Source organism: Phoxinus phoxinus, assembly GCF_949152265.1.
Source record: "Phoxinus phoxinus genome assembly, chromosome: 1".
NCBI lineage: Eukaryota > Metazoa > Chordata > Actinopteri > Cypriniformes > Leuciscidae > Phoxinus > Phoxinus phoxinus.
This window is the reverse complement of record NC_136876.1, coordinates 6,408,902-6,424,958: the sequence shown is the minus strand read 5'-3', so window position 1 is coordinate 6,424,958 and position 16,057 is coordinate 6,408,902. Positions and strand designations below refer to the sequence as shown.

Sequence of the window (16,057 nt, the reverse complement as noted above, 5' to 3'; positions counted from 1 at the left end):
GCCCAGATGATGTCACTTCCTGAGTGTCACAGTTTTTAGAAATGCTCTGTTTAAAAAATAAAGAAAAATCATGTCAGGAGTAACAGTGTTGAGTGAAACATGTAGGACACAGATGATGCTAATACAAATGGTTAATTTAAATCTAGTTAAAGCCACTCTAGACTTTGAGCATGTGAAGTTTCTACAGACACTGCAACGGTCATGAAATGACGTCAAACTCTACAGCAGAAAATAATAGTAAATAATACATTTTTACTAAATCTCAAAGTTGGTGTCAAAATATGTCAGTATTGTATATTTAAATGTTAATATCATGTTAGATAATTGTGTCATTTATCAAATATATTTAATAGTTATTGCTAAAGAAACATGGGATTCGTGCCTATAATGTTTTAAAAAATAATAATTGGAAGATAAATGTACCTCATTCTTGGAAAGTTTCAAGGACATACAATCAATTTATAAAAAGGCATCAAATGATCATACTATTTTATAGCAGTTGTCTACTTTCTACCATTACATCAGGGCTCACTTTCATGTCCTTTCACTTTATATTTCTTTGAATTTTTTTGATGTACTGAAAATGTTATTTAATCATTTTTTCTATCATGTCAGACCTGATGGAAGTGAAGGAGGAGAGTGAAGAACTGAGAGAAGTGAAGGAGGAGAGTGAAGAACTGAGAGAAGTGAAGGAGGAGAGTGAAGAACTGAGAGAAGTGGAGGAGGAGAGTGAAGAACTGAGAGAAGTGGAGGAGGAGAGTGAAGAACTGAGAGAAGTGAAGGAGGAGAGTGAAGAACTGAGAGAAGTGGAGGAGGAGAGTGAAGAACTGAGAGAAGTGGAGGAGGAGAGTGAAGAACTGAGAGAAGTGAAGGAGGAGAGTGAAGAACTGAGTGAAGTGAAGGAGGAGAGTGAAGAACTGAGAGAAGTGAAGGAGGAGAGTGAAGAACTGAGTGAAGTGAAGGAGGAGAGTGAAGAACTGAGAGAAGTGGAGGAGGAGAGTGAAGAACTGAGAGAAGTGGAGGAGGAGAGTGAAGAACTGAGAGAAGTGAAGGAGGAGAGTGAAGAACTGAGAGAAGTGAAGGAGGAGAGTGAAGAACTGAGAGAAGTGAAGGAGGAGAGTGAAGAACTGAGAGAAGTGAAGGAGGAGAGTGAAGAACTGAGAGAAGTGGAGGAGGAGAGTGAAGAACTGAGAGAAGTGGAGGAGGAGAGTGAGGAACTGAGAGAAGTGGAGGAGGAGAGTGAAGAACTGAGAGAAGTGAAGGAGGAGAGTGAAGAACTGAGAGAAGTGAAGGAGGAGAGTGAAAAACTGAGAGAAGTGAAGGAGGAGAGTGAAGAACTGAGAGAAGTGAAGGAGGACAGTGAAGAACTGAGAGAAGTGGAGGAGAGTGAAGAATTGAGAGAAGTGAAGGAGGAGAGTGAAGAACTGAGAGAAGTGAAGGAGGACAGTGAAGAACTGAGAGAAGTGGAGGAGGAGAGTGAAGAACTGAGAGAAGTGAAGGAGGACAGTGAAGAACTGAGAGAAGTGGAGGAGGAGAGTGAAGAACTGAGAGAAGTGGAGGAGGAGAGTGAAGAACTGAGAGAAGTGGAGGAGGAGAGTGAAGAACTGAGAGAAGTGGAGGAGGAGAGTGAAGAACTGAGAGAAGTGAAGGAGGAACATCATGTCCAACCTGGAGGAAAACCTTTGAGTCGCTCAAAGACTAAAAAGACGATTTTAAAGAAAAGAAGAGCCAAGAAATCTTTCACCTGCACTCAGTGTGGAAACAGTTTCACAACCAATCAATGTCTTGAGCGTCACATGAGGATCCACACCGGAGAGAAGCCGTTCACATGTGATCAATGTGGGAAGAGTTTCAGTCGATCATCATCCCTTAATCTTCACATGAGGATCCACACCGGAGAGAAGCCGTTCACATGTGATCAATGTGGGAAGAGTTTCACACACATAACAAATCATAATCAACACATGAGGATCCACACTGGAGAGAAGCCGTTCACATGTGATCAGTGCGGGAATAGTTTTAGTCAATCTTCATCCCTTAAAGAACACATGAAGATCCACACCGGAGAGAAGCCGTTCACATGTAATCAATGTGGGAAGAGTTTCACACACATAACAAATCATAATCAACACATGAGGATCCACACTGGAGAGAAGCCGTTCACATGTGATCATTGTGGCAAAACATTTATTTCGGCATCAGTCCTGAAGGCACACCTGACAGTTCATACGAAGGAGAAGCCGCATTCATGTTCTGTGTGTGGAAAGAGTTTTTCACTGCTGAAAACTTTACATAGACATGAGAAAATTCATACTGGTGTGAGAGAGTACATGTGCTTTGAGTGTGAGAAGACTTTTACTACAGCGCAAAGTTTAAAACGGCACCAGATAATTCACACTGGAGAAAAACCTTACAAGTGTTCACACTTTGACATGAGATTCTGAATAGACATGAGAGGATCCACAGCAGAGAGAAGCCGCACACGTGTGATCAGTGCGGGACGAGTTTCTCTTTGAAAAGTCACCTGAAGCTGCACATGAAGATCCATTCAGTGTAGAAACCACATCACCACAGTCTGAAATGACGGTAAGTAGTTCATCCTTATGTACTGGGCAACAAAATCTCTTCTGTGTAAGTTAGCCACACATCACCCTATAGCCAAATCTGCAAGTGTATTCCAATTCAAATTCATGAACATCTCTCCAATAATAATTTGTATGAACAATTCCAATCTGGATTTCTAGACTGCTCTTGTCAGAATAACTTATGATCTACTGTTGGCAGCTGACTCTGGGCTTTTAACCATACTTGTCCTTCTAGACTTGAGCGCTGCCTTTGATACTGTCTCACATGAGATACTTAATGACAGGTTAGCTTCCATTGGTATTACTGGCACTGCTCTGTCTTGGTTTAGGTCATATCTCTCTGGACGCAGTCAGTGTATTCAATTAAAAAGTTTTAGTTCTAGAATATCGATAGTCACCACTGGTGTTCCCCAGGGTTCTGTTTTGGGCCCGCTTCTTTTCATTATCTATATGCTCTCCCTTGGTGATATTTTAAGAAAATATGGTATTAATTTTCACTGTTATGCGGATGACACCTGTCTGCTAAACCCACTGGTTATTTTCCTCCGACATCTTTGTCAAGCTGTTTAGCTAAAATTAAAGTTTGGCTTTCAGCAAACTTCTTGAAGTTAAATGGCAATAAAACCGAGACTCTGCTTGTTGGCACTAAATCTGTTGTGTCTAAATCAAATTGTTTCTCTCTATGCATTGACAATACTGCAATCTGTCCTTCCTCTCAGGTTAAAAGTTTGGGTGTCATCATGGATGGCGCACTATCCTTTCAAGCTCAAATTAATAATATCACGCGAATTGCATACTTCCATTTGCGCAATATTAACCGTCTCCGTCCCTTTCTCTCAAATAGTAATACTGCAGCTCTTATCCACGCACTAGTCACTTCACGTATAGACTACTGCAATGCTCTTTTTACAGGTATTCCCTCCAAATAGCTGCATAAGCTTCAGTTGGTCCAGAATTCTGCAGCTTGTGTTCTTTCTAGAACGCCCTATACTGACCACATTTCTCCAGTTCTCCAGCAGTTGCACTGGCTTCCAGTAAAATATAGAGTTGAATTTAAAATCTTGCTACTCACTTATAAGGCACTTCATAATCTTGCACCACAATACCTTACTCAATTTCTCCATGTTTACACTCCTTCACGTGCACTCAGATCTTCTTCTTCAATTTCTCTTGTGGTACCTCGGATTCGACTTACCACAATGGGTGCCAGATCTTTTAGTTATGATGTTCACAATAGTGATATTCGTCTAAAAGAAAAATGTCATACACACCTAGGATGACTTGAGAGTGAGTAAATCATGGGTACTGACTTGGAAGACAGGAGAAACATTGTGCCTTGAACGAACAAGTTCATGAAGTTTTAAGTTATAAGGCTTTTAAGTCCACAAATCCCCAACATTCCCTATGGATTTAATGTAGTAATGCGAACTGTAACCATGGTATTGTGGCAGAAATAGTCAAATGTTTTTACATTATTCATTTCAGGATTCGTACATCCTTTAGAGAGTAAAATTCAAGGACTTTTAAGTCCTTCACACTTTTTTTTCTCTCCATGTGTGGAGCATTTCAATCATCCATTTTCTCTATTCAAACATACAAAACACATTCACTGTAAGTAGATCCTCTTCAGATCCAGCACTTTCAGGTTTGATGTTGTGTCTTCGCCAAATGTGAGACAATAATGCATCAAGCAATAAAATATCATCTGGATAAATTTGTCCTAACCAGCCATAACAACCGACATGACAAAGAAACTTTATCTGAAGTTTTCACAGTGAATAAAGTTCATCTTTAAAACCAGCAGATTCATCTGTGGGATTTAGATCAACTCAAAGGTACTCCCCAAAGAACAATGTCAAAAGGTTTATTTTTGAATATCATTTTGCTTCATGACATAAATTATTTTGTTGTGCATGCTTATTAGTTTCATATTATGGTCACTTGTCTTATAATTCAAATGTATCTGATGTATGGTGCTTACTCTTATAACCACGGCCCACGGAACCGACCAGAGCTATTTATATATGAAATAAAGGAGGGAAATACTATCCAAGTATATTTCCAAGTGTGTTGTCACAAACAATAAAAACCAGAATGAAATGTTTATATATTTATATCAATTGTTTGTTTTCGGTAGATCATAAATCATAAACAAAACAACGCATGAAAATAAAAATAAATTGAAATAAACCAGTACAGTAAGTCAAAGTTATATAGCAAATCTGCAAAGTAAATCTTTAAACAAAAAGTAATGAAATTACAATAAAATTAAAGAAGCCTATATGACCAGTTCAGGGTTGTAGATTCCTAGAGTAAGCAGGCCCGTCGCGACAAGGCAAGCAAACCAAGCAATTGCTTGGGGCCCCGAGCTGGCCTGGGGCCCCAAGACAACGACTGGTTAAGAATAAAATGCAACGACAAACTGCGTGAGCGCCCCTTTGATAGTCAATGCAGTAAAGTGCAATGACACTGTTATCGGGATACCCCTCAAGAGGGCCCCTCTCGCTGACAGCAGCCAGCCAACCACGCGATCTCTGCGGCCGGCAAAATACAAAACCTCCTCGGTAGTCATAATGAAGCGGAATTATGCTTCAGGAAGCCAGAAAAGAAAAAGAAAAACAAGATAGTGGTAAGTGATAAATTACACTGGATAAAATAGCTCTACTTGTCTTGTACAAATGGTGTAATTTTGCAGCAGGTAGGCTAGCAAAAATATGTTTATGTTAGCTATACCTGCCTGACGGCAAATGCTGCTGGTAACGAACAGTTAGTGCAACTTTTCTTTTGCTGTAATATGTTTTTTTAACGGGATAAGGAAGACGCAGACCTGTTCCAGAATCACTGTTTATCGTATTTAATGACATGACATTGCTATAGCTTGTAATAGGTTTTGATGAAAGTGGCATAGCATGCTATAGCCTAACTATTCCACCGTGATAATCTATTTATGGGGGTTAGGAAAACTACACAATACATTCTGTGCATCAAACATTAGCTTGGGATGATTTTAAGCATTGGTAGGCTAGTTGTGAAAGCAGCTGCATCCCTTCCCTTCTAATATCAAAATATGGAAATGCTAACATATCTTTTCGGTAACACTTTATAATAACCATCCTTAATAGATGGTAAATTGTTATTTAATCTTTAGTTAATTGTCATTTAACAGTTAGCAAACAGTCTTTTTACCCATCTATAAACAGTATTTAACCAGAAAGACGCAGAGGAACATAATTTTTTCATAGCTTAGTGTCGTGTGATATACGGTAGTAACAGTTTACGCAAATATGACATTATTTTTATAAGCTACCAATGGACCTTGAACAGTTACTTTATTCTGTGTGGCAATTTTTACACTGTTTTGAAGTACAGTATCAGGACAACCCACGTGTTTTACTGGTACTGTTTATTAACTATTTAACAAGGTATTATAGATAGTCATCTGTCGCAACTTTATAATAACCTTCCAGATAATGTTTATAGACAGTTTACAAACCAACTAGTAACCCTTAACAAAGTGTTAGGAATATCTGGTCCGTCTATCTATGTAATGTTTATAGATGTTTAAAAAAATGGTTCCTTAAAGGTTTACAAACATTTTTTAATCATTACCCGATACCCAATATATTATATGATAGACATAATGTGTGTTACAATAAACTGTTAATTTACAGCACTATTAATAATTATTAAACATTATATAATAATGGGGGGGTGGGGGGGCTCCATGTCCATTTTGCTTGGGGCCCCCAAATTCCTTCAAACGGCCCTGAGAGTAAGTATGGATTCACTACATTGAAAGTTTGTCAATGATTTTAGTTTCACAATGGCTAGAAAAATAGAACTTAAAGTGCCCAAATAGTCCACAACAATAAACTCCACATAGTCAAATCCTTGTACTCAGGACATTTGTTAATCCATAGGGATTACAATACAATACAATACAAACTTTATTTATAAAGCACATTTAAACACAAGCAAGTTGACCAAAGTGCTGTACATTGACATTTAAACAGTAAATAAATAAACTACAACAGACAATTTCAACGCCTATCATGCTGGATTAAAAGCTAAGGAATAAAGATGAGTTTTAAGTTGCGCTTTAAAAACTGCGAGGCTGGGGGCCAGTCTGACATGAAGAGGTAATGCATTCCACAGTTTAGGTGCTGCAACTGAAAAAGCTCGATCCCCTCTGCTCTTTAGCCGTGTTTTAGGAACAACAAGGAGAAACTGGTTTGCGGACCTCAAGGACCTTGACGGAGCATGTGGCTTTAACAGCTCAGTAATATAAACAGGAGCAAGTCCATGAAGAGCTTTAAAAACAAACAACAAAATCTTAAAATCGATTCTAGAACTAACAGCTAGCCAGTGAAGAGAAGCTAAAATAGGGGTGATATGTTCGCGCTTACGAGTTCCAGTGAGGAGGCGAGCGGCAGCATTTTGAACTAATTGAAGACGAGATAGGGAGGCCTGGCTGGCACCTGCATACAGAGCATTGCAATAATCAAGGCGAGTTGTGATAAGCGCATGTATAACCCTTTCGAAGTCTGTGAAGGATAAGAGTGGTTTAATTTTTGTAAGTAGCCTAAGTTGAAAGAAACTGGCTTTCACCACAGAATTTATCTGCTTCTCCATTTTAAAAACATAATCCATTTTCACTCCTAAGTTTGTTACAATCGACCTTACATAAGGTTGAAAAGTGGCCAGATCTATTTTGGAAACATCAGATGTGCCACTGGGTCTAAGAATCATGACTACAGTTTTATTCTCGTTAAAGTTTAAAAAATTTAGGGCCATCCAGGTTTTTATATCATTAAAACAGTCAACTAACCTTATTAAAAAAGTAGCATCATTTCTTTTGATGGGCAGGTAGATTTGCAAATCATCTGCATAGAGATGGAAGCTGATATTGTGTCTTTTTAATATGGATCCAAGGGGGAGCAGATAGAGTGAAAAAAGAATCGGCCCGAGAATCGAACCCTGGGGAACTCCACATGTGAGAGGCACAGAATGTGAAGTAAAACCACCAAAACTGACTCTAAAATCTCTTTCTGACAAGTATGACCGAAACCATTCTAGCGCAGTGCCCCTTATCCCTACGTCATGTTCAAGGCGAGAAATAAGGATGCTGTGATCGACTGTGTCGAATGCTGCTGTGAGGTCCAAAAGCATAAGAATTGCACAATCTCCATTGTCAGTCGAAATTAAAAGATCATTAAAGACTCTCAGAAGTGCGGATTCAGTACTATGACATGTCTTAAACCCCGATTGGAACACTTCAAGAACACTATGTGTATCTAAAAAGGACTGTAACTGAATAAGGACTGCCTTCTCTAAAATCTTCGAGACAAAAGGAAGTTTAGAGATAGGGCGATAATTTGATAGTACTGATGTTTCCAGATTTGTTTTTTTAATAAGTGGCTGCACCACTGCCTGTTTAAAATAAACTGGTACAAAACCTGAAACAAGGCTGCTGTTAATAATTTCTTGGATGCTAGATCCAATAAAGTCCCACACCTCTTTAAAAAGACGAGGTGAGATAATATCCGAAGGACAAAATGTGGGTTTTAACTGTGCAACAATCCTTGTAAGAGTAGTAATAGATACAGGTTCGAATCGGGAAAAAACAGCTGCACACTGTATAGATATGGAGGGGTCAAATACAGGACGCGAGATGCTTGCTCTAATTGAGGCCACCTTATCAACAAAATAATGAAGGAAATTTCCACAGGCCTCAGACGATGCTACATTATAGCCAGTTTGAGGAGTATTTAGAACAGAGTTAATTGTTTTAAAAAGAACATGAGGTTTGTGGCAATTATTTGAAATAATATCTGAGAGGTACTTAGTCTTCTCAGCTTTAACAGTTCTCTGATAGCTGTGTAAACTTTCCCTAAGCATCTCATAGGAGACTTGCAAATGATCTTTCTTCCACTTACGCTCAGCCTTTCTACACTCTTGTCTAGCAGCCCGAGTAGAGGCATTTATCCAAGGGTCAGATTTAGGTTTTGACAACATAGATTTAAATGGAGCAATAGTGTCAAGAATATTGGAACAAGTAGATAAAAAAGAAGAGGTTAACTCAGCTGTATTATTAAGAGCAGAGGACTCCATATCCTCTTTAGTTATAATGAAAGCACCAGAGAATTTTGCAGCAGTGGTAGGTTTTATCATCCTGCACATACGAGGTGGAACATATTGCTTAGCGGTTCGATATGGAAGAGGAACATCAAATAACACAGGCGCGTGATAAGAGAAGACAGCTTCCAATACGTCCACATTGCAAATAGGTACACCGTATGACAAAACAAGGTCTAATATATGGCCATGGACCTGTGTAGGTCCAAAAACAAACTGTGTAAAGTTAAAAGCATCAATAAGATTTAAAAAGTATTTTGCCAACGGCTTTGAAGGACAACACACATGAATATTTAAATCGCCTACCATTAAAATCCGATCATATTTCGGCATAATTTCAGACAGGAAATCAGAAAAGTCGCTAATGAAATCCTTGTTATACTTAGGAGGTCGATATATAACTGCACATAGTATCGTTTGAACCTGACTCAATTCAAACATTGTCAGTTCAAAACTTGAGAAGGAGACAGGCAGCAGTTGTGTTCGTTTTTAAAGATAGTAGCAAGGCCACCTCCTCGACCTGTAGTCCTCTGAGAATTAAAATAGGAGCAGCCAGTCGGTAAAAGTTCAGAAAAAGCGCTCGACTCACCCACATTCAGCCAGGTTTCAGTCACGAATAAAAAATCCAACTCATGACGGGTGAAGAAGTCATTAAAAATGAAGGTCTTATTCGCCAACGATCTTGCATTAACCAAAGCAGCTCTGGCAGGAGCAGCCTGAGTCACTGGACTGGCCGTCTGAGGCACCCGAGTCCGACCCAGCGGCCGAAGATTTTCATGGTTGACGCCACCTCCATGGGGCCGAGAAGAACCACGGCGGGGAATCCAAGCGACCACGTCCGCGCCGACAACAGGTACCAGCCAGGTATCCACGGAGTCCAAAACTCGAAGGGAAACGTTGCGATAACTTAATCCGCATTCCGCCGGGGAGCCGCCAAAAGTCCGACCCAGTCTGACCAGGTGTGCTTTAAGCTTAACCAGCTGACCGCTGCGCTTCCCCCTCCGTTTGAAGCGACTTTTCCGGGGCCGAGACGGCAGATTGTACAGGAGGTGAGCAGGTATCTCTGACAACAAGGGAGGTAGAAAGGTTTTGTGTCCACTCTGATCATATTTGATCAATGATCCCACAGAGAGTCGAAGATCAAACAGCGTTTGACGATCATATACCAGCAGAGAGTCAATATGTTGTATAAACAATGAGCAAAACAAAATAAGTAAAAACAAGTTTGTCAGTGAAAGACGGCTGGCCGCACACGCTGGCGCCATCTTTTTTTTTGATTAATCGAAAACATTCTCTTGATTAGCAAACCTTGATATCCAAAAGGTAGAGCTTTAGCGAACCATACAGATTCCTCTCACCATCATATACGGAGTCCATGATGGTGTGAGGAATACCATATATATATAAACCATGATATTTTTATATTATTTAGATATTGTTATACTATTACCATAATTAGATAGGCTATCTTTGCAACAAAAACAGAAGAGACAAGCATTATTTCTGCCATCTGTAGCCCGAAAATCATTGCCTGTCCTTTGGTTTGTATAATAGTAACTTATACAACTACATTTTGATTATTAGACAATGTCAAAATAAAGTGAATCTGCAGAGTTTTGCATTCAAAGGCATGTAAAGGGAAAGATTGACACTGAGAAGAAAGAGTTAAAATTCTTCACATGTGCTCGTGCTCATGACCGCTACTGAACATCTGAACACAAACGACGATCAAACGCACATCGACGGATCCTCTTCTGTCTGTTCTCCAAAAATGTAATCAAATGTATATTTCTGCAAGCATGTTTAAACTGGTTAACAGTGTCTAAGGCAGGCAAAGGCATTCGTTTTCAAGTTGAGTTTGCACGCCACTGCGCAATACACACACATTCCCGCAGGATGGCGGGTGTTCATTTCATATGTGGAGAATGGTAGCTTTATTTATTGTATAAAGTAATGTATTTGTCTAAAAAAACGGGAAATGTCATACTTTGAAGTAGTGCTATCGTGGCGTAATAATCTGTTTGGTTGTAAAATGTAGGCTATTACCTGAATGAAATTAAATCGAATATCGTCCTGTGGAATCATTCATTCACAGACAGCTTACGAAGATGTTCAACTAATAAAGATCTTCATTCCTGGGAAAAATATGATGCATTTGCAGATTTGCTTTCACTTGACTGTACTGTAGGTCCACGGCCACTTCATCCAACTCTCTTGATGTTCTTAAATCTTCCTGTTACGACTCCGAGTCTAGTGTGAATTGAAACCGCTTCAGACGATTCAGTGCATGCAGGAAACTGAACAGATCATACAAACTGATTCGCGAACCGATTTAGACAGATCTGCCAACTTGTTTGATGAAGTCTTTGAACAGAATCGACTCAAAAGAGTGATTCACTTGTGAATTGAGCATCGCTCATGCCCAGAAAAAAAGACACCGCCCGCTTGGAATAAACTACGCATTTAACAACACGTAGGCTATTGCATTAAAATAAAGTAACGAGAGGAACGTCGCTCAACGTAACAAAGTACATTACACATTTACATTTATTCATTTAGCAGACGCTTTTATCCAAAGCGACTTACAAATGAGAAACAATAGAAGCAATTAAACTAGCAGTAGGACAACAGTATGTAAGTGCTATGACCCTTCACAGTACAATCCAACGCACTTCTTTTTTTGGGGGGAATTGATCAGAAAGTGTTAGTAGTACTGGATCAAGTGCTCAAGTGCTGCCGAAAAAGATACGTCTTCAGCAGTTTCTTAAAGATGGCTACAGACTCAGCAGCTCTGGCTAAGTTAGGCAGATCATTCCACCAGCAGGGAACAGTCATGGTGAAAGTCCGAGAGAGAGATTTCGTGCCTCTTTGAGATGGCACCACCAGACGCCGCTCACTTGCAGAGCGCAAGTTTCTGGATGGCACATAAGTCTGAAGTAATGAGTTCAGGTACAGGGGAGCAGTGCCAGTGGTTGTTCTGTAGGCAAATGTCAGTGACTTGAATTTGATGCGAGCGAAACCAGAAACCAGTGCAATTTCGTGAGGAGAGGAGTGACGTGTGCTCTCTTCGGCTCGTTGAAGACCACTCTAGCTGCAGCATTCTGGATCAGTTGCAGAGGTTTGACAGTGCAAGCTGGGAGACCAGCCAGGAGAGCATTACAATAGTCCAGTCTGGATAGAACAAGCGCCTGAACAAGGAGTTGTGTAGCATGCTCTGATAGGAAGGGCCGGATTCTTCTGATGTTGTACAAGGCAAATCTGCATGACCGGGCAGTGCCAGCAATGTGGTCTGTGAAATTCAATTGGTCATCAATTACAACTCCAAGGTTCCTGGCTGATCTTGATGGAGTTATGGATGACGAGCCTAGCTGGATGGTGAAGTTGTGATTAAGTGCCTGGTTAGCCGGGATTACAAGTAGCTCTGTCTTCGCAAGGTTGAGATGAAGGTGGTGGTCCTTCATCCAGCTAGAAATGTCTGTCAGGCAGGCTGAGATGCGAGCGGCTACCATCGGATCATCCGGCTGGAATGAGAGGTAGAGTTGTGTGTCATCAGCGTAGCAGTGATAGGAAAAGCCATGTTTCTGAATCACAGATCCTAGTGATGTCATGTAGATTGAGAAGAGAAGTGGTCCAAGCACTGAGCCCTGAGGCACACCAGTGGCTAGATGTTGGGTCTTAGACACCTCACCCCTCCACGACACCCTAAAGGACCTACCCGAGAGATAAGACTTGAACCACTGGAGTGCAGTTCCCGAGATCCCCTTCATCTTTAGGATTGACAGGAGGATCTGGTGGTTAACTGTGTTAAAGGCAGCAGACAGATCCAGCAGGAATGAGAACTGAGGACTTGGAAGCTGCTCTTGCCAGTCTCAGGGCTTCAATTACTGAGAGCAGAGCAGTCTCAGTTGAGTGTCCGCTTTTGAAGCCAGACTGATTGTTGTCCAAGAGGTTGTTCTGCGTAAGAAAGGAGGAGATCTGGTTGAAAACAACTCGTTCAAGTGTTTTTGCGACGAATGGAAGAAGGGATACCGGTCTGTAATTCTCTAGATGTGCTGGATTTAGAGTGGGTTTCTTAAGCAGTGGGGTTACCCGAGCCTGCTTGAATGCTGTGGGAAATGTACCAGTGTAAAGAGATGTGTTTATGATGTGTGTGAGTGTGGGTATAACAGAGGAAGAAATAGCTTGAAGTAGGTTAGTGTCACGGATGAGGTAGGGTTGAAGGGAGGACTCAAGGATGCAGAGAAATATGAGCTTTATTAAAGTAAAGTAAAACAAAACAGAAACAACCCCGTGGGGGAAAACACTACAGACTAGACTTGGTTGGACAAACATACGACAGGACTCATCAGACAGGCAGGGTAACAACAGCATGCGACGATGTGCGATAACGATCTGGCAAAGGACAGCAAACACAAGGGGAATAAATGGGACAGCAAACAAGGCAGGTAACGAGGGAGGACAGGTGGGGAAACTGAACCAATAATAAGATAACAAGATGGGCGGGGTCAGACATTAGATTAGCACATGGCAGCATAACGAGACAAGCCATGTGCTCACATCAAACATGAAAATAACACACAAGCACATGACATGAACATGCAACTAAAGAGACACTAGCTGGGTAAGTTGCAGCACAAGACAGAAAACACAAAACACATAAAGGGAGCAGAGAACAAGAGGAACAGGAGAGCACACTCAGACAAGGGACAGGTGAACACACTCAGCTAAACGAGAATCCAAACAAGGGAGCAGAGAACATGAGGAACAGGTGACAATACTCAGACAAACGAGGACACAACTAGACAAGGGGGTGTGGTACAGGGAAACAAGGAGGCAGGGACAGAGGAGCACATGGCCAACACAAACAAAGACAAAACCACATGTTTAAGCACAACACAAACATAGATGCATGAAACAAAGACAAAGCTGCCAGGGCAGAACCCTGACAGGTTAGTGGGAATAGGATCAAGTGGACAGGTAGTAGGGCGATTGGAAAGGAGGAGTTTGGAGACTTCTGTCTCTGAAAGCAAGGAGAAAGAGGGTAGAATGTGTGTGTTAGCTGGTAAAATGTGTGTGTTAGTTTTTGGATTAGTAAATCAGCCGCTGATGGTGGTAGTTTTGTTTATGAATAATGTTGCAAAATCATCAGTTGTTTGGGTTGATGAAGGAGGAGGAGGAGAAGGGTTAAGAAGGGAGGAGAAGGTTTTGCATGCGAGAAAAAGCATGCGAGAGTCAGAAGAATTGTTAATTTTGCTGTGATAGTAAGTAATTTTAGCAGTAGATATGTTAGCTGAGAAGGAAGAGAGGAGGGATTGATAAAGATCAAGGTCAGAATGATCTTTGGATTTGCGCCACTTCCTCTCTGCACCCCTGAGTTTAGCACGATGTTCACGGAGAACATCAGATAACCAGGGGGCAGAGGGAGTGGCGCGGGCTAGCCTGGAGGAAAGGGGGCAGAAGTTGTCCAAGCAGGATGTTTGACTCAAACAGACAGCGCGTGCAAGAGAACATTTACTGAAGCGATAGAGCCGCTTAATGTGAAGTTTATGCAACAATAACACTAACTAATGTCATTCAGAATTATTTCTTACCTTAAAATCTTTGTCTTCAAATCGCGTTCTTCTGCGGATGTAAATAAAATAAGCTCACGCGCGTCTTTCAAACTCGGCAAACAGCAGAGGACTGAGGAGGTTAGGTGCATTGTTTCTGAGGTAATGAGCGCGATTTGCATGTCTATATATTTTGCGTGTGTGGGTGTGGTCACATAAAAAATAATGAGCGAGGGTTTGAGAAATTGGATATCTTGTTGGTTTTATACAAATTACTTAAACAGAGTATATTTGTTTTCTTTTGAATCAGATCATTTAAAACTACACACTTAAATGATTATAAATATATAGAGCTCATAAATATGTGACAAGTATTCGCTGAGTTTTGTTTATGTTTAGGGACGTGCTCAAGAAAAAAAAAGTTTACGAGACGAGAGGCAGAAAGCACACCCTGTTAATTTTCTTTATTTTACAAAAGCACGTTTTGTTTAGATTGTAAGTGGACACATACAAAAGTAGACATCTCACAGATTCTTTTTTCATATTTCTTAAGTCTGTATGACCATACATGACAGAGTATTTTTAGTCTATGTTGCTGCTATGTAAAAAAAAAAAAACAGCAAAACGCACCCCCGCGCGTTTGCCGACCCCAGAGGGTTAAATGAACATTTATTTAAATATATCACTTTTGAAGTAAAAAGGATGCATATAAAGGATGCACTGAAAATTGAGGATGCAGTGTATTGTGACATCGAATTGAACCGAACCGTTAGACCAGTGTAGGTTCACACCCCTACTTTCATCCCTCATCTGACATTTCCATAACATTTGCATTCGCCCATGCGTTGCTTTTTATCATCAGACCTGACACCTTGCAATTCAGACATTAGACATTTTTTTTTACTAAAATATAAACCCAGATTGGAATAAAGAGGATGTGGTTATTTCTTAAAAACATCCCTGATTGACTGTGAAAATGGATTTTATGCAGAAACTCTCCATCAATGTGCATGTTATGCAGTGCTAATGTTCTCAAACAAACAGGCCTGAGTAAATAAAAGTTATTTATATGCAATGTTTTGTCAGTAGCTACCTTTTAATTTAATTCAAAGTGCAAACTCGGTTAACTGTTATCTCTTCATGAGCTTTTCTCAAAAGCAGCATTATTAATTAGAGGTTGAAGTGTAAATAACTGAATAATGTACAGTACAGTGAGTCTGTCAGTCATTGAGCTTGAAACATTGTCTTGTACTTTGTGTGCACATGCATTCTGTACTCGACTATTGATTAAATGGTTAATATTTTTACATCTACCCTTTTCGCTTTATTGTTAAAATTACACATCGTGAGTACTTCATTACCTGACACAATTTGTGTTAAAATGACTTACACTTTTATTGTGTTAAATTTGACACATGTGCTGTCCCTGAGCACACTCTCTATATGTGTTAACTGACAACATGTGTCATTTTTAGCACATCTCTTTTTAGTGTGTGTGACACTTTCAGAGAGTTTTTGTTGTTTTTAAAAATGTGTGATAAAAGTGACCAACAATGAACATGCAATTTTTTAGCAGTATAGTAGTATTATTAATTAATGCTAATTTCGTTACTGTCTTGTTTAGATGGAGTGTATAAGGAAAGCTTCCTCCTGCTCTCGTCTCTTCTGCTATTCTTCCTCCAGTTTTACTGAATCCAGCTGAACTTCAGATTCTACAGCGAACACCATCAAACAACTCAATATCATACACAATCTGATGCATTGCTTTTGTGGAATAAATTTTATCTT

General features: G+C 40.2%; 1 protein-coding gene across 3 annotated transcripts in view; it reads left to right on the top strand.

Moving 5' to 3' along the window:
• Positions 1-16,057, top strand: part of LOC306999845 (uncharacterized protein) — a 134,067-nt gene extending 118,010 nt beyond the window's left edge. For 2 of the 3 annotated variants that reach the window (XR_013797925.1, XR_013797926.1), the window contains 2 exons: positions 616-2,586; positions 15,894-16,057. Coding sequence is in view for 1 of the 3 variants with exons in the window: in XM_079614877.1 (XP_079471003.1) it covers positions 616-2,444 (1,829 nt within the window). In the remaining 2 variants the exon portion in view is untranslated. Of the gene's footprint in view, positions 1-615; positions 2,653-15,893 lie in introns of those variants that run through there. The other variant, XM_079614877.1, reaches the window with a different exon arrangement.